This window comes from Nipponia nippon, unplaced genomic scaffold (genome assembly GCF_047370975.1).
Source record: "Nipponia nippon isolate SJK-2023a ecotype South Korea unplaced genomic scaffold, ASM4737097v1 scaffold_10, whole genome shotgun sequence".
Classification (NCBI taxonomy): domain Eukaryota; kingdom Metazoa; phylum Chordata; class Aves; order Pelecaniformes; family Threskiornithidae; genus Nipponia; species Nipponia nippon.
Genome location: NW_028262291.1, coordinates 12,671,380 through 12,694,282, shown reverse-complemented (window position 1 = coordinate 12,694,282; position 22,903 = coordinate 12,671,380). Strand labels below are relative to the sequence as shown.

The 22,903-nt window shown below is 35.4% G+C and overlaps 1 protein-coding gene across 4 annotated transcripts in view; it reads right to left on the bottom strand.

Annotated features, from left to right (window-relative positions):
- Nucleotides 1-323: 323 nt before the first annotated feature.
- Nucleotides 324-22,903, bottom strand: part of SBF2 (SET binding factor 2) — a 323,859-nt gene continuing 301,279 nt past the window's right edge. For all 4 annotated transcript variants that reach the window (XM_087745080.1, XM_087745103.1, XM_087745088.1 and 1 more), the window contains 8 exons: nucleotides 17,597-17,723; nucleotides 16,119-16,246; nucleotides 14,458-14,691; nucleotides 7,860-7,964; nucleotides 6,233-6,426; nucleotides 5,714-5,801; nucleotides 3,209-3,340; nucleotides 324-2,904 (listed from right to left, as the gene is read on the bottom strand). In XM_087745080.1, the coding sequence (XP_087601206.1) occupies nucleotides 2,806-2,904; nucleotides 3,209-3,340; nucleotides 5,714-5,801; nucleotides 6,233-6,426; nucleotides 7,860-7,964; nucleotides 14,458-14,691; nucleotides 16,119-16,246; nucleotides 17,597-17,723 (1,107 nt within the window). In that variant the 3' untranslated portion in view covers nucleotides 324-2,805. The remainder of the gene's footprint in view (nucleotides 2,905-3,208; nucleotides 3,341-5,713; nucleotides 5,802-6,232; nucleotides 6,427-7,859; nucleotides 7,965-14,457; nucleotides 14,692-16,118; nucleotides 16,247-17,596; nucleotides 17,724-22,903) is intronic.

Below are 22,903 nucleotides of genomic sequence, written 5' to 3'. Positions count from 1 at the left end.
CCTCATCCCCAACCCCTGGATGGGTTCCTTTTTTCTGGAAAATTTTCATAGAATATGAAGATGGATCCCTTTGTACACAGAATTTTTCCCAAGCAAATTCTCTGTTCCTAATTAGCTACTGCTGCTGCCACAACTTAAACACACTGACAAACCCAGTAGCTTGTGAATGAACTTCTTCACATTTTCTCTAAGTCTCTGTTTGAATCTTCATTTTGTATAGAAGAGACCCTCAGGTACACTGCAAACTTTGTGTCGTCACACCAAGAGCCTATGCCTACCGTTCCTTTGTATATTCCTTATATAAACACCACAAATATCATGTATCTCATTTCAGCTTTTATTTGGATATTTTTAAGTTAAGTTGCTCAAGTCCATTTTCCATCAATACAGACACTAAAAATTGAGATCAACATTTAAGGCAACATTAGCATCCATGCCAAGCTCAATATGCAAACGTTATCATCTAAGCACCACAGCATCCAAGAATTGTCACAGGTCCCCTACCTCCATCACACATTCCCTTTCCATTGTAACTCTGCTATCCCACACTACACTCAGTAACTCAATTTAGATGCAACATTCTCAAGTAAGACCTTGTCATTTTTTATATTTTATTTCTTATGAACTAGATCATTTTTGCATAAGGTGATATAAATGAGTGAGATACGTTTCAGGGTGAAAATATGCAGTTGAGTTATGTTGTGACACCATATAGGATTCTTTTTAAAAAATATATTTAACATCATTATTCAACAACTTAGTATGAACATTATATGTATTTAGCCTTTTAGTAAAGGCTATGCATTGAGACTTGTTAGAATGATAATTTTGCTTTAAATTCTGATTTCTTTAGTCTTTAGTGTTACTGTTGACAAGTGTTTGAGTTAAGGATGCTCAGGTGCAACTTTTATGTAAGAATATTTACAAGTATACAGAAGACCACATAGTTTTTAATATGCCCACTATTCTTAATACAGAGTAAATAAGGATTTGTCTTGTGCCCGTGGAAATATTTCAACATGTGGGTCTTGCTTTTTTCTCTTTTACAGTAAAAGGAAAGGTTTTACTTTTCCTTAAGAAGTGTATTTATTACAAGATGGTTAGCATACATATATCACATAACATACAAGAGTTAAAATTAACTAGTTACAAAATAAGTAGTGGTTTGTATATTTTCATATAACCTAAGAACAGGATCAGTATTTTACAAAGTACATATAAAAGTACTTCATATACAAAGAAAAATACAAATGTGCAAACACCATTGTCACAGGTGGAAATTTGTCAATTGAAAAATGCTAGAAAAATCCTTCATAGTTTTGTTTTGAAATTGCAAATGCATTAAAAACAGCTGCATTTCCTATTGTGTGTGGTGAGAAATGTATGTTCCTTTCTGACAAAATAACATTAGTTATAAAAAAACCACAAACAATTTAATAACTGAAAAATCTTAGAAGTATAGTCAGTTTGGTTAGGCTGACATTAAATTACAAGCAGAACGTCTGGAAAAATGAGAAAATAATGAATCATATATACAAACTTTTTGTAATATTAGTGTGCTATTTAACATATTAACATTTCAAAATAAAAACAATGGCTTAATTACCTACATGTTCTACTCAATGTCATCAATATTTGTAGACTGTAAAATTTCTACTAATTTGGGGCTATTAAAAATGTTTCGCCAGGATTTTAAGCTGAACAAACACAATTTTATCAAATGTAAAAATCTATAAACAGTCTTCCAATTCATGTGCAAAAAATGTTTAAAAAGTATCAAATCACGACACATCAAACTTGATTATGTACATATTTAATATCTGTAAATGTTGTTAACTAGCTAGTATTGTTCTGCTATAAATAACTTACCTCTGTCCTGCAAAATGTCTGCATTTTAAAGATTTCAGTGCAAGTGCTTGCTTCATTGTTTAGTGCATTATCATGTTTGTTATTTTTTATTTTACAGTGAGCAGAACAGCATATAAATTAACATATACAACTCACACATAAGAGATCTTTCTTCTACCGAATTCCTAGTTTGTTGTTTTCCATTTCTCCTGGATAGTGTCGGCCAGTTTCCTTTCATTTATTCCATTGTAATTGCAAACAGAATCTAAAATAAAAGTGCTACGATCTTCAGATAATCCCTAGAATGTGAAATTCCATAACAACATTGCAGAAGCACTCAGCAGAGCACAAGATTAGAGAATGACCTGCACACTGAGAAGACACTTGAAAATCTGGTATTGGGCAATTTCACTTTTTGGTCTTTAAAAATATCAACTGTCTATAAACATTGGCAACCTGATATATATGTCACTGGACCCACAAGCTTCATTTATTTATGTATTTTTAGGAATTGTAGACATGCTCCCTCTTATTCATGACTGGCTTTGAAATAAGAACATTCTATTTAAAAATATAAATAAAGTGAAAATACACTTCCTGTTGGAGGGAAAATTTCTACAATTTCCTTTGGACAGGTTTCCTAACAGAGTAGCTCTGAAATGAGAAAACCAGGCTTAGATGATAGTGCAAATACAGCCCACTTTATAGCTAGGAATTGTACTGAAGAAAGTGAAAATTCAGGATAAATGGATTATTATTTTTCAAAGTCCTCCCTGCAGAAAAAATAGCAGTTACAGTGGTTATAATTATTAAACAGAAAAGGAACTTTAGCATATTATGAACTTTTATGGCTGAAATGTAAGGAAGGCTGGTTGTCTGTCAGTAACATTTCAGAACTTAGCTTCTTACAGGAAGAGGTGCTTTAAACGTGTCTTTATTATGGAACGTTTTTTCTTTCTAAGCATCTGAAATGCAACTCTGGATCCTATCCATCCATTGTTGAGCACTCTGTGCATCTTGGGCACAAAAGTTATATACACGTTTATTTGTCTTCAACTGCAAAGGAAAAATAAGAACATGAAGATAGACAAGTCAACACACAAAACAGAAAAAGAAACTTGCAAACTTCACTTTCAACTGTAATACTCAATGTGCTAATTGGGTCTGAATGTAACATTTTTTGAACTTCTACTGTTGAGAGTGAGGGCCAGATGCTAGCTGTGTAAAAACTTTTTGTCTTGAGTTGGCATGACAGGTCCTTCCTAGCTCACACCTTCCAGCAGGACTGAAAGTAGTACGTTAAACACACCAAGAAAAGAAAGTTTCACATAAAGATCAAGTAAAGACCAGATATACTTACATCAAAAAATGCCTTTTCACTTGCATGTTTTGGGGCTCCAATTGTTGGAGAAGCAGGAATCACAGTTTCTACTTCTGCAAGGTCTATGTGTCCCTTACAGCTTGTATCCTCGCCAGAATCATAATATCGCAGCTAGACCACAAGAGAAAAAAAATCCAAATATGCTATTTAGATGGACCTTTCACTTCTTCTTCCCTTTTTCTGGATACAACTTGGGGGCACAGAGGGGTAAGGGTGGGAGGAACAAATATTATTAGGACCTGAGGACATCAAACATGGGAAATTTCTAAGATGCAACTGACAGAAACCATAGGTTTGGTATATACAAAATGGTGGGACTGGTGATAGCCCTTAACTGGCCAGTCCTCTGTTTGACATCTGTGGGTAACAGCAAAGTCTCCACCATCTGCTCCTGTGCAGACACGGAGTTGGGGAAGGAGCATTTTGTCACCAGAGTTTCAGAGCAGAGAAGCTTCAAATAGTCATGCATTGCTTCGGGGCAGGGGACGTGTGAAGGATGAAAGCAGAACCTGGTCTTTAGGATTCAGCATTCCTTATTAGTTTTTCTAACAGAAACCACCTCTTCACTGTTCCTTACACTGAAACTAACACAAAAGCTTTACTTCACTAAAGAGTTAACAGAACACTTATTCTCTGTATTTCAAGAATTTAAAATGATCAGCAAAAATTTAAGTATAATTTTAGATAATTATAAACTACATAGAAAACTCACATTTTCCTATACTGCACTTAGCGGTTGAATGAAGCTTGCTTTTTTTCTTTCCTCCTTGCAAAGATACTTTGATATGAATGTTAACCGCTTTGTACACTGAGTTTCAATATGCAAACAAGTTCCAGAAGAGAAAATCTGATACTTGCTTTTCAAAAAAAAAAAAAAAAAAAAAAAAAAAAGAAGACCTCCAAAATCCCATAACACAATGCAAAATAGTAAAGAAAACCTTCATAGCAAAGGTCAAACAACAGAATTCCAACTAAGACTGACCTATATTACTCCTACATCTATGATACTCAGGAGGATATTTGGATATACAAAAATGTTAAAGTATTTTTTCCTTCTGCAAAATGAACCTTTTCTCCTGTATATCAGGCAGAATAATTATCATCAGCACATTTGTTGGTATTTTATGACACTAATCGAGAAATCCTCAATTAGCATTTTAAAAGATGACTGTCTTTATCTATATTACATATTTGTTAAGTGTATTGATTACAATAAATTAATATTTTTAAACAAAAGCATACATGAGCCTCAGAGGTTACAACCCCACACCGTGTGGAATGTTTGGCTCAATGCAGATTAGTGCCTGATGACCCACCATTATTAAAAGTACATGAGACCACAAATTTCCACTGCAGAATTCCAGCATACATTGTAAATTGTGTAAGATGTGTAGACCAAAGGATCTCCTCTGTTTTCAGTGTTCCTTGCTGTACAATGATTTGTCAGAATATTTATGAACACTTTGGCTACTAAGTTTACATCACTATGACTAATCTAAAATACTCCTATATACGGCACCTGAAATTATTGTTCATTCAGGAACTTGGCATTTCAGGACTTTTAGAAATACAGATTTGAGATGACATTTTAACTCATTTTAAGCCATTTACAAAATTCAAACTCATTTCAGAGTGATCTGTGATCCTGTTCTCCATATTTGAAAAGACTTTCATACAGAGATTCCAGGTCAGCTTTCTCAAATATAGGTTACAGAAAACCACTAAAAAGTCAAGTGAGGTAAATGGATTTTTCTGCTGAAGCAATTCAGATTATGATTTTCCACAGTATATCATGCCCTTTCATTTGCAAAGAAAAACGCTCACGGCAAAGTGCTTGAGGAACAAAGAGGCTGTAAAATACACACCAAGCATACAGTAACTACTACAGTTTCAACAACATGAATGCCTGAAATAAACTTGCTATCAGTTACCATATTGGCTCTCAGCATGCCAGCTGCACTCTAGGAAATACCTTCTAAGTTTTTCACTCTCTAGTTCAGAAAGAGTTTTTAGTTCTTTTGGAAACTACAGAGGTCATATTAAAGGGCAAATTATGCTCACCACTTAATTGCTTAATGACATTCTAGAGTTAGCGGTGCTTTAAAAAAAATCGCTTGTATTCCACAATGCCCAGAAAATATCCTCAGGCACTACCTGGCTTTTTTTTCCCGAGGTATGAAGCAGGCAAAAATGTTTGGGCTCAAACAATAATGCATGACTTCCAGTCCAAGAAGGCTTTTATGATTATATGCTAAGCAGTTATCACTGTTTTAAAAAAACCCAAAATACTAAAAGCCCTCTGTCCATTCAGAATGCTGTATCAGCTACAAGATACAAAAGATAAACATAGATATATGGTCTATAATGACGTAACACACACCTCACATCTGAAAATGTATACATCTATAAAAACTTCTATACAAATCCAGTAAATAAAAAAGCAGCAAACTAGACAAAAACATCCATTATCTGAAAAGGCTTTACCTGGTGTTTTGTCACATCCAGCACAAACCAGCGAGGTTTCCAACCTTTTAGTAAAGCTCCTCTTTTGTATAGCGTACCTTCAAAAGATCTGAAAGGTATAGAAAATACAAACGGCGCATGATACCATAATATGAATGCTGGTGACATATAAAAGCCCCAAAATGACTACATACATATTCAAACACTTCTTTTACTGCAGTAAAACAGATCAGTTTTAAACTGATAGTTTAGTTATTTATAACTGTGATACATTGATAAACACTGTTTCAGTACTTTGTATGCATTAAATGTGCAGCTACAATTTGGTTGTGCATGTAAAGGGGAAGACTGAAAGATACTGCTAGGAGATAGAGGCCCATCCATCAAGAGAACTAAATGTAATCAAAACCACAAAGAAGGAATAAAGTAGTCACAAAGCATTCTGTGCATATGAAAATATTTTTTTCTTTTTTTCCTAAGGCAGAGACTTGTACCAATCTAATATGAGGTTCATAAATACTCTGTGATTGTTCAGTTTACCTATTTTCATCATTCTTTGATGTGAAATGATTGTATAGCGTAGTTGTTCTTCTGTCTACTCCATTAGAGGGAGAGATGCTTGCACTCTGTTCCTCACCCAGCCCACTGTCAGGTATTTCCAACAAAGACCTCTTTTGATAGGAATGTAGATTAGCTGACATCATCCCTGAGGAGCCAGAAGGATGTTTCCGGAGCTAAAAAAGATGAAAATAAAAGAAAAAAGGTAATGCAATGTGTCTAGTATTGTGAGACTGTCTCAACATTATACTGATAATACATGGTACAACACGTAAACTGTGAATTATTATGAGGCCAAAAAAATCTTCATAATACAAGTCAGTGCTGCCTCAGAAAAGAAGTCAGAGGGATGGCAATTCAATGAATTTCTTAAGCAGAAGGGTTCACATGGTGTGAAAAATCAGTATTTCAGAAAAGCCTTGTATATTCCAGTGATATAATCTTGAACAATGTTTCCCTTGCTTTCTCAGAAGTATCTAGAACTAGTCAGACATTTGGATGCATTAAATTTCCCTAATTTCACAGGGAAGGAAGGGAAAGGAAGGGAAGGAAGGGAGAGAAGGAAAAAGAGCGCAGTTTCCAAGAGTTACTTTATATATCCAAATAATTTTAGTAGAATCTCAATAACCTGGAACAAGAGGGATCCTGAATTTGGTCTTAATCTAAATGACAGCATCCTAGAGACAGAGTTCTTTGGGGTTGATCCTTAGCTATTGCATTTATCTGAGAATCCTTAAACAACAGCTAGGACACGAGACTGATATCAGGTATATTTATACTTGCATTTTCTTTTCTGCTTACAATTCAATAAAAAAATCCTCTGCTTTGCTAGGATAAAACTTTTTTCATCTTGAATTTGTCTAGGGTATAAAGTGAACTTGAATGACTCTGACAGACATAAAGCATATTTCTTTCCTGAGAGCAAAGGACAAATAACAAAGTAGTGCTGCGACTAACCATTGCATGGAGGCTGGCAAATTTGAACAAGCACATGAAGCTGAAGAGTTAGGGTACAGTCTCGAGCTGGTAACTCACTGCGCCAAGTTTATAGGGAAAGCTCACAAAAAGCAGTATCTAACATTCTTCCTAGTGCATGCAGAGAGCAAAGGGGCAGCCTTTGACTTAGAAAATATCTATATTGTCAGCTATTCTCTTTACCACAGTCAAGAACTGGAAACACAAGCATGAACACTTCCTACCTTTACTAGAATCTACAATTCCAAAATTCCATTTAGACATGGAAATATCTTTACTCATCTCTGGAACTCTGTGATGTCCTTTTGGCTACTTTCAGGAACTGAGTTTTTTTGTACTTCAAGAATCTTTTAAATATATAAAGTCATATATTTGTGTATTAGTAAAATGCTCATGCTCATTTAGTCTGTATGCCTTAATCTACTCTAGAAAAGCAATTAGATAAATAGCACAAGTATAAATATACCTTTCTACATGCAGAAATACAGAGCCAGTGTCATTGGTTAGAACAACATATTCCATTTTTCAAAAGCAGTATTTTACTCCAAGAAATACAGTGATTTTGTCAGTGCCCCAGGTAGCCTATATAGCAGGAATGGAATTATTCTATTGGGTAAGCTCTTTTATTACTTACATTGTCTTGTCTGGTGTCATCCTTTAGATTCATTTTGACTCTTTCCCACAAAAGCTGCCACCTTTCTGGGCTCTGATTTAATTTACTTTCCAACCTTTCGATTTCCTGAAATGAATACCAAGGGTTTTCTTAAGGATAAACATTTTGAGCTCATCACTTCCTGGCAATCATTTTTATACAACCATTTTCTGGTCAATTTTTTTACACAGGACACTTTTAGGCCATGTTGCCCAGTAAAGTACAAAAACCTCTGTCAAACCACCTATAAACTGAAATCAACCAGACTGAGGACTCAAAGGCAACCAAGTACAGCATCAGCCACATCATTCTTCTTGCATATCACAGGCTGGAGGAGCCATTGCGCTTTCAGTTCTCTGCCTGTTCTCCTGAATGCACAAAATTCAATACCAATTGCCACAATAGAAACATGACAGTGATAAGGACAGGCTATATTTTACAAAAATATTTACGAAGAACAAATTCTGTGCTGTGACACCAACATTGTACGTTGCCAATATTAACATTTACCCTGGTTTATAAAATGTGATACAAAGCTGTAATAAAAGACGGAAATGAAACAGAAAGATTTATTCAGTTTGGATGCCAAACTGTAACAACATGTTCTTGTTGTGGAACTTGGGAATATGACCTATGTCGATAACCTCCAGTTAGGGTGATTTCCTGCTAATAAGACAGTGCATGCAAAGTTAAGTAAAAAGAGGCATTTTCATTAGTTTATGTTTACTTATGAACACTCATCAATACCGTTGTCATTACTTTGATGTGCTATTCCATATTCCTTGCCACGCTTCCTTTATGTTTACTTTCAACAACTATATTGTTATGAAAATCTGATTCTTAACGAAATCAAATTAAAAACTCAATTTTGCAAATCCAATTAAGAATTGATGATGAAACACAAAATTGCCATAGGACAGAGAATTCCCATGCTATATAAAAGTCAACTAAAACCCAAGACATTTATTTTCAAAGTAGAGACAGTAAGTCTCTGACTTTATTTACTTCTACTATACCAAATGATTAAAGTAGATTTCAGAATATTCTCTAACTCCTATTGGTCTTTCAGAATGACAGTTTTTTCAGGAAATTGTTATTGATTGAAACACTTACAGAAAATGACTATATTTTTAAGGTAAGAAAACATTTTGACCAGGAAATTAACTCCTGAACTAAATTTTGAACTCTGAAGTGAAAATAAAAAAGCCAGTATTTGACAGTGTTAATAGGAGCAAAATATTTCTACAAACTCTTCCTTGCTGAAGGTAAATTAGAAAACTCAAAAGTAAAACTAAAGATAAGAAATCTGGCTTAACAGCAAGAATCAAACCAGAAGTTTTAAATACTGAAGGTAGTTGAAAGCAACATATACATTAAATATTATGGGACTCTCCTCCTGCCAAGAAATAAAACCAGAATAATTTTGTTTGGAGTATCTTCATAGATAGATACAAAAATAAGGAATAGTGAACACAAGCCAGACTAAAGGCTTCTTTAGATTACTTGTTCCTCTTTCAAAGTGCTGAGTGTAAAACGTTTCCTGATGGGATACATACGGCTGAATCAATTTACCACAGCCTTTTTACGTAAAAGGCTTTCCAAATTGCTGCAAAAGGATACATGCTCTTCAGTGCTAGAAGCTAGTCAGGTTTTAATCTGATCATTCTCTTTCTGCCCTAGTCTTGACTTCTGAGTATGAGTCTTTCTCTGCAGAATCTGCAAGTAACTGAAACTTGTTACTTAGCAACTGGGTCACATTCCTTCTTTTTTGGCTCCACAACGAGTAGTGCTTCCAGAACTTAAAATGAAAAACTTTCAACAGTCTCCTATATATAACGTGAAAAGTTAGGAATAAATTCTCCTTTAATAAACCCCATGTAAAAAACTTACATGGCAATACATCACTAAGATTTACTCTTGCCCCTTCAGTTTTAAATTTTACTGAAAACGTCAGATTTTTTTTCCTTCCATGTGTGGAATGGACTATGAATAGCTGCATTTCCTTGAAAGAAAAATACCTTAGATTTATCTTTCTGGTTCATCTCCTGTTGCCTAGACGTAGGGGAGCAGAAGTCAATACGTATAAAAAGAAAGGCTATAAGAAATACAATTGTATGAATATCCATTTACTGAAATTAGTAATTACAAGCAATTAGCATTACTGTGACTTTCAAAAGATGTGTCTGCTAAGTAATCTGCTTTGTAAAAAATATTCAAATGGTACAGACAGGAGTTAACTCTGCAGACACTCCAGAACTGTGGAGACTGATCACCTCCTTTGTATCCACAATGCGTTTGTGCACACACAGAACAATCTGGACAAAGTCTTACACTAGTGAACTGTCTTGACTGTGACAGAGCACCCTGTTTTGGAAGTCCTTCCTTGTTAGTATTTTCTCTTCAACTCCTGGCTAGAAGGCTTCTGAGACTTTGACTACAAATGGAAAGATGCTGGATGTGTATCCAGTGATCGAACTGCTGCCTCTGTCAAGTGTTCAGACTTGTGTGCGCAACAGGTTGTACATGACTGGTTGTTCAATATTTGGAATAAACTTTTTGGTTCAGGGTCCACTTTGATGGATCAGCCTTTTTGGCACATAACCAAAAGCTACAAAACAGCTCACAATCAGTGCTATTTTTATTGTTTTGCTGGTTATTCATTGACCCCTTATATATCTTTAGTTCTTTACAGAGTATATTTATGGCAGAATTAATTTGGGTGACTGGCATCCTGACGTGGCATCGTTGAGTTTGCCAACCTCCTTCTGAGCAATCATCATCTAATGTTACATGATGTAACTGCTTATTTGTAAGAATAGGACATGTAGGGTCATCTCTCAGTACCGGAATCTCAGCCACTCCCAATGAATTATGGCGACTGCATACATTTTTAGGAATGTTAGCAAATTAGTGGGAAACAGTGGAGATATGTCTGCCCTCAAGGATTTGACTTGCATTTTCACTGAAATATAGGTAGATTACTACCTCTAATAAAACCATCAACCAGGCATATATCATAGAATGGTTGAGGTTGGAAGTGACCTCTGGAGGTCATCTGGCCCAACCCTCCTGCTGAAGCAGGGCCACCTAGAACCAGTTGCCCAGGACTGTGTCCAGATGGCTTCTGAGTATCTCCAAGAATGGAGACTCCACAACTTCTCTGGGCAACCTGTGGCAGTGCTCAGTCACCCTCGCAGTGAAAAAGTGTGTCCTGATGTTCAGATGGAATCTCCTGTGTTTCAGTTTGTGCCCACTGCCTCTGGTCCTGTCACGGGGCACCACTGAAAAGAGTTTGGCTCCATCTTCTTTACACCTTCTCTTCAGATAACTATATACATTGATAAGATTCCCCCTGAGCCTTTTCTTTGGCAGGCTAAACAGTCCCAGCTTTCTCAGCCTTTCCTCACAGGAGCGATACTCCAGTCCCTTAATCAACTTGGTGGCCATTTGCTGGACTCTCTCCAGTAGCCCCACCTCTCTCTTGTACCAGGGAGCCCAGAACTGGGTATAGTACTCCAGGTTTGGCCTTAGCAGGGCTGGATAGAGGGGAAGGATCACGTCGTTGCTGCAAGGGCACGTTGTTGGCTCATGGTCAGCTTGCTGTTCCCCAGGACCTCCAGAGCCCTTTCTGCAAAGCTGTTTTCCAGCTGGGCGCCCCCAGCATACATTGGTGCATGGGGTTGTTTCTCCCCAGGTGCAGGACTTTGCACTTCCCTTTGTTGAACATCACTCAGGTAAGTTAGCTCATTTATAATATATCACAACATACTCATGTCAAAGGATCATTTGAAGAGCTAGTCTTTATGGGAAACATTTAACCCAGAACTTTAGCCTGTACTGAAGACATGGCTCTTGGATGTGCTACACTGTGGCATTATCTTATTGAATGTTACAAGCAAGGAAAGCAAGTGCTTACAAAAAAAAAAAAAAAAAAGCAGCAAGAACCTCAAAGTTCCTGTCAAATAAGTTGTTTTTGAGCTTTGTGGAGAAATCTATCTTTTTTAAATGGAGAAATTATCTTTAAAACTATTTGCAACTAATCTCTGAAAGAGAAAATAGAGGCATAGGTGTGCTGTTTCACAATTACCTTTCATTTTCTTTAAAAAATGGATGGGTAGCTACTCTTACTATTGGCACCTTGTTTCTGATTTCTATCATGCAGAAAGGCCATCAGAAAATGATCTTAAAGGTAAGCACCTCTGTTTGGATCTGCTTTTGAACATTTATGTCTCCAAAGTACACTTGTGAGAATTTAAGATTTGAACAAGCTAGCTCCTATTTGTTGGCTGCCTCTGATGTGGTAGAAGTGAATTGAGAAGCTTTATACAGAAATCCGTATTTTGAAATGCAGTTTATCATCTGCAATCTTTAAAAGAATTCATTTAGGACTAAATGAATGAAATGTGCAGATTGGTTAACTTCCTACAACTCATAAACATAAGAATTTATGGAAACCATAGAGCCATCACACACGTCTGGTGAGAGGTGGATTGTTACGTACCCAAAACACATTAGAACATTTACTGCTAAAAAATTACCCCTTTTGCTCTTAACAGAAAAGCACCACATTCTACCAAAGAAAATTCTGAATTAAGACACTCAATAACTTCTCTGTTTCAGCTTTACATCCTGAAGAGCACTATCTAGTTTTCAATTGAAAAATATCTTTAGAACAAACAAATTTGGGCTTATCATTATAAACTAAGGGAGAATCAATCTTCCCTAGTAATTTACCATTGCTAAATATGGTCTCAATTCAAACATTTTTTGGATACCAACACATTCTCAACGGATTTATGATTAAAGAGAGGTCTTTCTCCTACATCAGCAATAGCCCTAAATTAACAACTTGTTTTAAAAGAAAGTTCACTTTGCTTTTTAAACTTAGAAGAATATTTTCGTAACCTTTATACAACCTCTTCAAAGTTTTCCAAATGTTCCTCTCCGTTGCTATCTTTTATTACTATAATCTAATTCACAAATAACATTTAAACTCTATAAAACCTGACCCACATATCTTTAGAATATAATATGGCTAATTTCCCTGTTATACGGCAGTTTCTCACAGTTGCGGATATAGATAGTTTGGCATCTACCCCAGGAAGAAATGCAGAACAACAATGTTGCTATATTCCTGATGTACTTCTGGCCTCTGGTTACCTGATACGAAAGCCTTCTGGTTTTTTGCTAAAGAATCCCTGATATGACCCCTGCTGAGAGACTGCTCTTTCTTTGCATTTGTGAAGTTATAAGCTCTGAGAAGTTCTGCCTATCTTATTGTGAGTCAAGGGGAGTTTTACAAGTGATTTTTTTTTTTAATTGGGCATTGTTTATGTGTTTGATCAATTATGATTGGAAGGACTGGACAAAAAGAAATTTGAGGAATGTGCCAGAATAAAGCTAACTCTCCAGCAAAAGCAAGTTTATCCTCAAGGACTCAAATCCATTCAGAAACTTCCTGTCTTAAGACTTTGCTAAAATCATCTTTGATTCAGGGGAGTTCAGGGACCCACAGCATATCCCAGTTTTCCAAGCATTGCAATATTAGGCTCCATAATCCCAGCTTTAATATAAGGTGAAGTCTGCAAATAGTTTTCAAAATAAAAAGCTGTACATAATGATGTGTATCTGAATATGTATGTGGCTTGAAACAATAGCTCCAGGAAGTGAAGAATGCCCTTGTCATTTTCCTGTGCTATCAATTAAGATGATAACCTAAATATTAGGACTGTTAATTAATTATAATATTAGGACTGTTAATTAATTATAATCAACCAACAAACACTTAAGAAAATACAGATGTTAAATCATTAAAAATAACTACAACAATTATCATGAGAACGGAATTCTTTTTACTCTAATGAAGAAAGGACAAAATCTAAGCAGCCTACATGAGCCCAAACAAGAAAAAGCCAAAATCAAGCATCTATTTCAAGTACCAAAACATTCTGAAGAATCTAAATTTACCAGTTCGGTCCTTGTAAACATGAATAAACTAAAAGCAATCATGGAAAGCTTTTGTGAGAAATCTGGGCCAAGATGTTCAGTTTATGTTTGTGTATCTGCCGCTCACTTGTTAAAATCAACAAGTGTCAGATTCTGTTTTCTGATCTGTCTGGAAATCTGGGTCTTTGTCATTTTACCACACACCTACTTTAAACTGAGTAGAAAGAGGACAAGAAAGCTAGACTCAACATTTGCCCAAATTAAAGTAACAGTTCCTGCATTTCTTATAAAAAGGCAACATAAAAATTTATTATGCTACCTACCTTATTATTTAAAAAAGACTGAAAAAATGAATCCATGACTGGCTTTTTCATAGTCATTAACTACTATTAAAGTGTACACCTAGAAAAGTGTCTGTTCAGAACAACATAAGCTTTGCAGGAAGTCTGACTGATTCCCAGACCAACCATCACTACTCAAGATCAATCAGTCAGTTTTACTAAACACCTGTTTTGACATCTATCATGACCTTTTTAACAACAGTATATCTATAAGGCAATAATTTAAATAAAAAGTAAATATGAATTTCATGCACATAAGAGAACTTATTGTTCTGTGTAACACATGTACTTACATTTAAAAGGCTGCTGATGGCATCAGGTTGTATTTTTTTAACATCGTCATAACATGGCCATACTATTTTCCTCTTAGTCTGAGAGAGCGAACCATCCGTTTGGTCAGTTTCCTCTGAAACACTGCATTTTGCCATTACCATGGTCCAATCATAGGAAGGACCTGTAGCCAAAACCTCTTCTACATAATAATCCCACTTCTTGAGGCTGGAGATATTTACATTTGGTTTCAATGCCTATTTGAAACAAAGTTTTATTGTAATGACAGAAAGGAAATCTTTGTGTTTCAGACTTACAATATAATACAATACTTATATTTTCTAGATTATTCTAAATTGAACAGTATATTGCACTGTGTGAGTAGTGCTGCAGTTTGATAATTTCCACAGCAAGAACTTGGCTCAGTCAGATCAAAACCTAAAACTAATACTAGCTTTGGGAATATACTGCTCATTCTTATGCTTGTGCTAAACCAGGTGCCTACCAAGAACTCTAATTCAGCATATGTAGTTGGTACCCTCATGGTCTTTGTGCCTCCTGTTAAAGATACAAAAGGCACTTGATAGCAATCACTCTTCAGTTTTTCTCAGCAGGAAGTCCAAGACTCTTTAGACTCTTGACCATCACAGAAAAGAGACAGGCTGTATAACGTAGGTGGATATGCCACTTGGAAAAACCACAGTAATATAAAGTAGGCAGCCAGAGACTGTAGACCTTTTAGAGTAGTTTGAAACAGATCACTTCCTATTAAAAATGTTTTTTTTTCTTTTAAAAAATAAGGTAAGACTTTCAGTTTGCATGCATCTTACTTGAAGGGAATTACTGCCTCAGGTGAATGGGCAATTCTAAAGTCTGAAGAGTCTTGCTCAGTCATCATGACTGATTCTACTATTATGACTAATTCTGCTACTATGACAGCATTTCATATGAGGAAAAAGTTTATTCTAAAAAAGAGAAAGAAAACACTACCAAAATATTGAAAGCTACTCCTGATTGCTTACTATGGATAGAACATACAGTGAACGAGCAGCCCGTCAAGCTCCAAATTCATCACAGTGATGGTTCTACAGAGAAAACAGGTGTTTCTCTAAAACAAAGACAGCTGAAGCACTTTCTATCTACAGAATGTCACCCTCTTGTTTTCTTCCTCCTGCCTTTTGCACCACCGCTTTATCAGGCGAGTGTAAGCATGTGTGTGTGTGGGTTGAAGGGGGCTGCACTGTTCACTGCAATAACGATCTGATACAGATTCAAAATACCTTAAAGAAAATAATCTTTTTTCCTCTCTTTTTTTTTTACATTAGGTCAATTTATATAGCAGATTTGAGTGCAAGGTGCTATGTATGCTAAGACACAGCGCGGTGAAACGACTTGAGGAAAAAGGAAAACCAAGAAACACCAACAAAAATATCAGTGGTGCCATGGCCTCTGAGACAGTGGAGAGTGTCCCGTCATTATGTTTTCTGGCCACCAGCAGTGGACAGACATGCAAACAAATGATTTATCAGGGTGAAGCTCACTGCCAAAGCAATCAATCACGGTGGGTCAACTTTGTCCACCAAATGCTTAATTCAGTTGAGAATAATTAAGATATCAAAATGTACTCAAGGAATCACTCAGAATAACAAACCAGCTTTTTTTTTTTTTTTTTTTTAAATCATACCTCTATTTCAGCAGGGGCATAGAGGTAATTGAAGAAAATAGGGCTCCTTTTGTGCATCTTTTCAATACATTCCCAAATACAAATTCCTTTTTTGGCATGTTTATCTCCTTTATCTTCAAACAATGTCCCTAGGGAAAATCATAGCAGCAAAAAGATAGCTTTATGATGATACATAACAAACACTAAAGCATAGCCAAACGGATTTCACAAACTAAATGTACAGTAAAACCTACTATCAAATGCCACCGCAACAAGAGACTGTATTTGATGAAACAACCGCTGTACTTTGCAACTGCAACTATTCAGTAGCATTATATTTATAAACCTGGCCTGAAATTTACTTAAATACTTGAGTGTATTTATGAATGTCCCTTTCTGCCTGCAGGCATGCTGACTCAGCAGACCACCAAGCCCTGCTAACTGATTCTGCCACCCACTACCCAAGGTTACCAGCCCTTCCAATCTGCTGAACCAACTGTACCTGCAATTACTTGCTAACTCATTTCAGGGAAAACAAATCAGGCTAATGTAAATAAGTTAGCCATAGATTTCTGCTATCTGAAATGACTTTGGAAGGACATATAGCTTATCCAAAGACTACGGGAAACAGGATTTTATATAGCATTAAATAGTATTTGAAAGCAAACTATCCCTAAATAAAAAAACAATGCACCCCCGAATTGTAGTACTATGTAACAATCCAGGTTAGAAGGAACCACAGGAGGTCATTGATTCCAACTCCCTTTTTTTGTTCAAATGAAGGTAAATAATGAAAATTAACTTTTTTGTTATGGAAATAAAATGGTTGCTCAAATGTAGTCTGTTCCGCAGTTACTACAGTTTTTAAGAAAAGCATTCAAATTGACCGTATGCCATGAGAACCACCCCGCAAAGCAGTGAAATTCAGAGCACATTAGTGTTTTGCTTGGTGAACAAGTTCCAAGAACAGCCTCAACTGTGGCTGTGTAGTCTTATTAAGAAGGCTCTGAGTGTAGATAAGGCCTTGGAACCAGTAAGGTTGCACACGTTAGATGGAGTAAAAAGGAAATATAAGAGAAGAGAAACACTGAAGAGAATGTAAGAGAAAGAAGTGAGAGATAATAGATGGAAAGGCTTTCCTTTCTGAAACCTCATGTACTCTCTGAGGGATTCCCAAGGACTTTGTGTTAAAATAAGGTATTTAGTAGAGGAAACTGAAGCATGTGGATAAATTGCTAAATAACCCTGAGGCACAGCACTAATTTCTTCCACTTTCTCTTAGTACCATCAGTGGCGTGGCTCAGGAATCATTCATTCAGAAAATTCTACATGTTCTTCACCTCCATTTTGCTTTATATTCCTGAAATGGAATTCATTACATCATCACCATGCAATTACTGGACCATCTCAACCTAGGCAAATTTTTGTAGACCAAATATTGACGAGAAAAATACCAACAACCACAAAACCAATATGCAATAAACAAACATCACACATACCATGTTCCAGTCGTTCGTAGTCCGAATCCAGAAGAAATGTTTTAAATCGATTTGATATGTGATGAAAAGCCAGAAACTTCAGATAATATTGATTGAACTCAAACTCTGTTGGGTATTGGTTATGAATCTAAAAAAAAAAAAAAAAAAAAATTTCATTTATTACTATGCTGCAAAAAATGTTTCAGAGCAGATAGGGTGTACTGTATAACAAGCAGCATTGTATTCTGTACAAAACCCAGGATTCTTCAAAGTAATCAAACTGGATATAAATCTTTTACGGTAACTCTTGAGACACCATGTAACTTCATAGGCAAAGATGCTACTCCTGGATGTAGCTGGAAATCAAACTTTAATTGGAAGGTTTTGCAGCGGACTTCTTGATATTGCTCAGAATCCAACATAGCAGACATATACTGAGGTAATGCTGCAAATGATATTCCATCTACCATTACCGAAACAGCTAATTTCTGAAGTACTTGCTAGCCTACACATATTTCTTCCTTTTCAAAATATGCACCAAAATATTACACTACAAAAAAAAAAACAAACCACCAAACCAAAAAACCATACTGAGGAGGTGCCTTGCCATCATTCTTTTAAAACAGTAAAAACTATGTAACATCTTAAACTGTCATCCTCAGTTAGGCTTGGGATCTATCTAATTCAGTGAATGTCTCCAACAGGAGTTAGGAGCAGATATTTAAGCAGACAGTACAAGATTATCAGAGTACAGCACTGTGGCTGTTCACAACTGCTGCCTTTTGAACATTATCAGAAAGAGCCTGGTATAAGATTTTCATCATGAAGTTTGATATTCATGGCAAAATTTTTTAGCATTAATTATTGATGATATTTATACTTGATATCCATATAAAATTCAAGATTCTAATGATCTTGATGAGATATTGCTCACAGAAATTTCATGCGTTAAATTCAAATTTAAAATTTACTCTTCAAATAAGTTTATGAATTGTGATCTTTATTTTCAGAGTTAAGCATGGTAATTAACTGAAAATTCCCAATTACAATGCAAATGAGTACAGTTTGCAATCAAAAAAGAAATTGCTGATTGAATTTCACATTTGAAATATGTCCCACTGTGCTTTGTCTAGCTTCACATAAAACTTGTAAAATACCTTTAGTTCTGCAATCTTCCCATGTCTTGTCTTTTGCATTCCCACCACACTCATTTTTCCATTACATATTTTTTCTCTAATCTCTACCGATTTGTTCCTTGAGAGAGAAACTTTTTTTTTTTTTAGTACTTATGTAAACTAGCATTAGACTACTTGAAGCTCCTTGATGTTTAGATTTTCACACGTGCCAGTTGAAAAAAAAAAAGAACAACCAGCTAAATAAAGAAAAAAAAAATACGCATTTAGCAAGGAAAGGTTATCTACCGAATGTACAACGCTGACAGGAAAATCCCTTGAAAGGACCTATAAACACATACACAACGTTTCAGTCAGAGAATCTGTTGTTATCATATCTCAATATTAGCTTGTAGCTAGGTATTTAAAATGCTAAGATACTTTAAGGTATCTCAGTTCAATATACCCGCACTTACTTTATCCCCACTTCTCTCCTGATACAAATGACTACATTCCTGCACTGTTTTGTAAGAATAAAGCTAAGCAAATTTTTTTCTATAATAAATTAAAGACTTCAACTTCATAGACAAAGTAACTTTTTAGTTCTCCTTATAAAAAAGAAAATATTTTTTCTGGCATATATTAGATTAAAATATAATCCGAGTACACTAATTCGGTTCAAAAATGACATAATGTACTTTTGAGCTGAGATCCAAAAAGCTTTGCATATGTGTGTGCATTTAGATACATATACACACATATACAAGTACTTTAGTATACATTTTCTCCTTGTGTTAGGAGAAGTTTTCTTTAATATATTTTAAGAAGGAAAGGCTACATTCTGCTATTTGACATGAATTATACAGGATCCTAATTTCTACTTATGGTCCAATAATTATTTTAATGCGTTTGAAGAGTTACAAAATAAGCTGCTACTAAAATCCTGTCATGGTTCTAGGTGTTGTGAGTGATCCCATTTCTGAGAGTTCTGGAGCTACAACTAGGAGTTATAATAATATAATTTACTTTTAAAGTGAAAACAACTACCATCTAAATAATTTCTTTGATGAAGATGAATAATGCAGTTATTGTTATTGTCTATGTTTTAATGGCTGTGGCTGATTTCAGCACACTTGGAGACGGGAAAGGTGCCACAGTGAGGTGAAGTGACTACTGTTACGGATGATTTGTTTAGCTGCAGTGCAGTCTGCATAATTTAAAACATGACTGAGCTATCAGGGGAAAAAAGCTCCTGATAAAATACAGCTCCAACATCAGAAGTGATAAATTAGAAATTTAACATAGAAGAACACAATTGTATTAATTTAAGCAATTAGAAAGAAACATAAAAGAGATTTTTGTTACTGTAGGCAATGTAACCACTTAGGTTGAGGTTAAATATAGCTGGTTTCTCTCTGATAACTCTTTGGTGCCATTTCAGTTAATTCATTGATTTTAAGGGATATACTCAAAATTTACATGTAAGTTAGAAGCAATGTTTCATACTTTACAATTTCAACACGTACCACCTAGAAAGACAGGTCTACAGGGACAGGGTATCTTTGAAAGTTACAACGGCATCATCTTTTAAAATGCTTGATCTCCATAATATATGAAGATTTAAATCCTGAGTAAACCGACAGGTGTTTCTAACATCATGATTAGAGAAACTCAGTATTTCAGAATTCTTTTTCAAATCACCATGTTCCCAATTAACTTAAGTATCTCCTAAATGTATTTAATAGTCTTACACTTCTATCAGCCTTTCTTAGTTTTCCAGTACTTCGATCAGCCTTCCTTAGTTTTCGAATACACTTTGGTTTTGTAGTCCCATTATATATGAATATTTACTTAGTTTAAATAAGAAATATACTACTCCAAAATGTCCTGTGCTAGTAATCACTAAGAGACTACTTCTGCAAACACTGGAATAACTGAATACATCTACCACGGGAGTAGTGCACTCACCTCCTCTTATACAGGGTGATGTAACAGAGCTCCTTATTGAGCTTAAAAGAAGTCAGTTCTAGAAAATCATTCCGTTTGAATTACATTTAATAAATTACCAAATAGATACAAAAGAAAAATAAGAAAAGCTTCCTGCACTGACATCACTTTCATAAACTCAGTCTTCTTAGAAACAGAGAGAGTATCTGCCAGATGCTGTTATTGTGAAAGAATGATTTTGCATTAATAATTCAGCTGACACCTGGAGATATTGGCATAAACAATGACTTTTTACAAGATGATGCAGTTCTAATTTAGGAATCACTGCTTCATTTGTTTTCTCTGTATCTTTAGTTTAACCCATGACATTTAATGCACATACTGGCTCTGTAGTGACTTTTTTTTCTGCAGCTAGTATGTTGAGACTATAATGGTTAAAAATATTTTGAAAGGACCAAATGTTTATATCCAGTGAGTGGGTGATTTTCAAACGCTGATCATAATATATTACACTTTAGGGTCAAGTTGCAATCTAATTGGATTCTGTAGTTGTCTAACAAGTTGCACAGAAAACAATGAAACTTAACAGAAATGCTGAAGTACGAATGTTAAGTAGATTTCTTTTTCATAGTAAATTCCTATGAAACTTCAACCATTACATTTGACTTCAAAAGCAATTTCCCTACAGTTTACAACCATATGGTTAGAATTTGGTAAATGAATATTATGCCATCATAAGTTAGAAGACTAATCTTCGTAAGTCTATTTCAGAAAACTTATTCAGAGTTGCATTCTGAATAGGATTGTAACTCATTTAGCTTAAAGTTTTTTTCTAATAACAGACAAGTCTATATTATCTATATTACACTGATTATGCAGTAAAGCTGTGGTCCCATGTCCTTTCTTGGCTGAAGATAACACTGGCTGAAAAGATTATAACCCCTAGACAGCCCTATTTTTCCTCATGAGAAGTTACTGCCTCCTTCAGATTGACCTGCTGAACTGCTTCTAAATCCACACACCAAAATAAGATGGTCTTTTCTACCAAATTTTTTCTACCATTTTGATTGGAAAAGGCAGGCAGGTCACATGACTAACAGACTGGAATGGTGGTATCTCCACCAGAGGAGAAGTGATGAATAGCTCCAGATTGCTTGCAGGAGGTAGTCTTTCTCCTGATACAGCTGCAGCTGGGGCATGTGGGCACAGCTTAAGACCAAAAATCAGAAAATACAGATCTTTCTGTAAAATGTATCTGTTAATAACTTGTATACTTTATATTGCCTCTTAAAGATAGAGAAGAGTCATATACCTAGTGACATGCATCAAAGCCGCTATCTGAGATGAACTACAAAGGCAACATTCTTCTATTTCCTTGACACATTCACATGTATAGTAGCAATATTTTAGGCACCTTGCATCTTGAGGCAAAATCCTACCTGACAGTTAGTTGTTAACAGCAGGGATTTATCCCAGTTTACATTTCATCCTAACTTTTAAAGCCAGGATAATTATAATCCATTATTCCATGTTCTTAGAACTGCAGATTATGTTAAACATCACTTAAAGAAAACCCAAGAATTTTGCCATGAAGAAAACATGGTACATTCTATTTTATGACAATAAATCAAAATCCTTGCATTTAATTTTTATCTTTGTTCTGGATAACCCATTTGTTTCCAAAGTTTGCGTGATCTTTGGACTCGAGAAAAAAATACTGTACAGGTATGTGTAGATAATCTGTAGGAATCAAACCAAATTCCAAGTATATTATTTATTAACTTGCAAGACAGCAATAATGATGGCTGTTGGTGTTTAACGTTGGGATACAAACAAAATTTTTCTTTTCTCCAACATGTTCTTCATAAGTCTTTACTCATCTGCTTACAAGCCCATTCATTATCGGTCTCCCATAGATATCTAAAGATTGTTTTTCATTGGTTTAGGAAGTTATTCCATCTGTGGACTTTCCTTCAGGTAGCAGAGTAAGTCTACTTACTGACTTCTCTTTCAGGGTCTACTTCATGCAAGTACTCACTATGAATGTCTGTGCCCAGTACGAAGGCTGGTGCTTTAACAGTCATCTTCTGTGACACAGAGTCATCCATAAGTTTTAGTACAGGTTAATAATGTCCAGGAGTCTTTTCAGTGAGAAAAATGAGAGAAGTGGAAAAGAAAGACCTATCTACAAGAGGAACTATGCAAGCTCCTATCTTGTGTTTGCATACACAGAGACTCTGCAAAGCATTTATATTTACTGGTTTGAGAT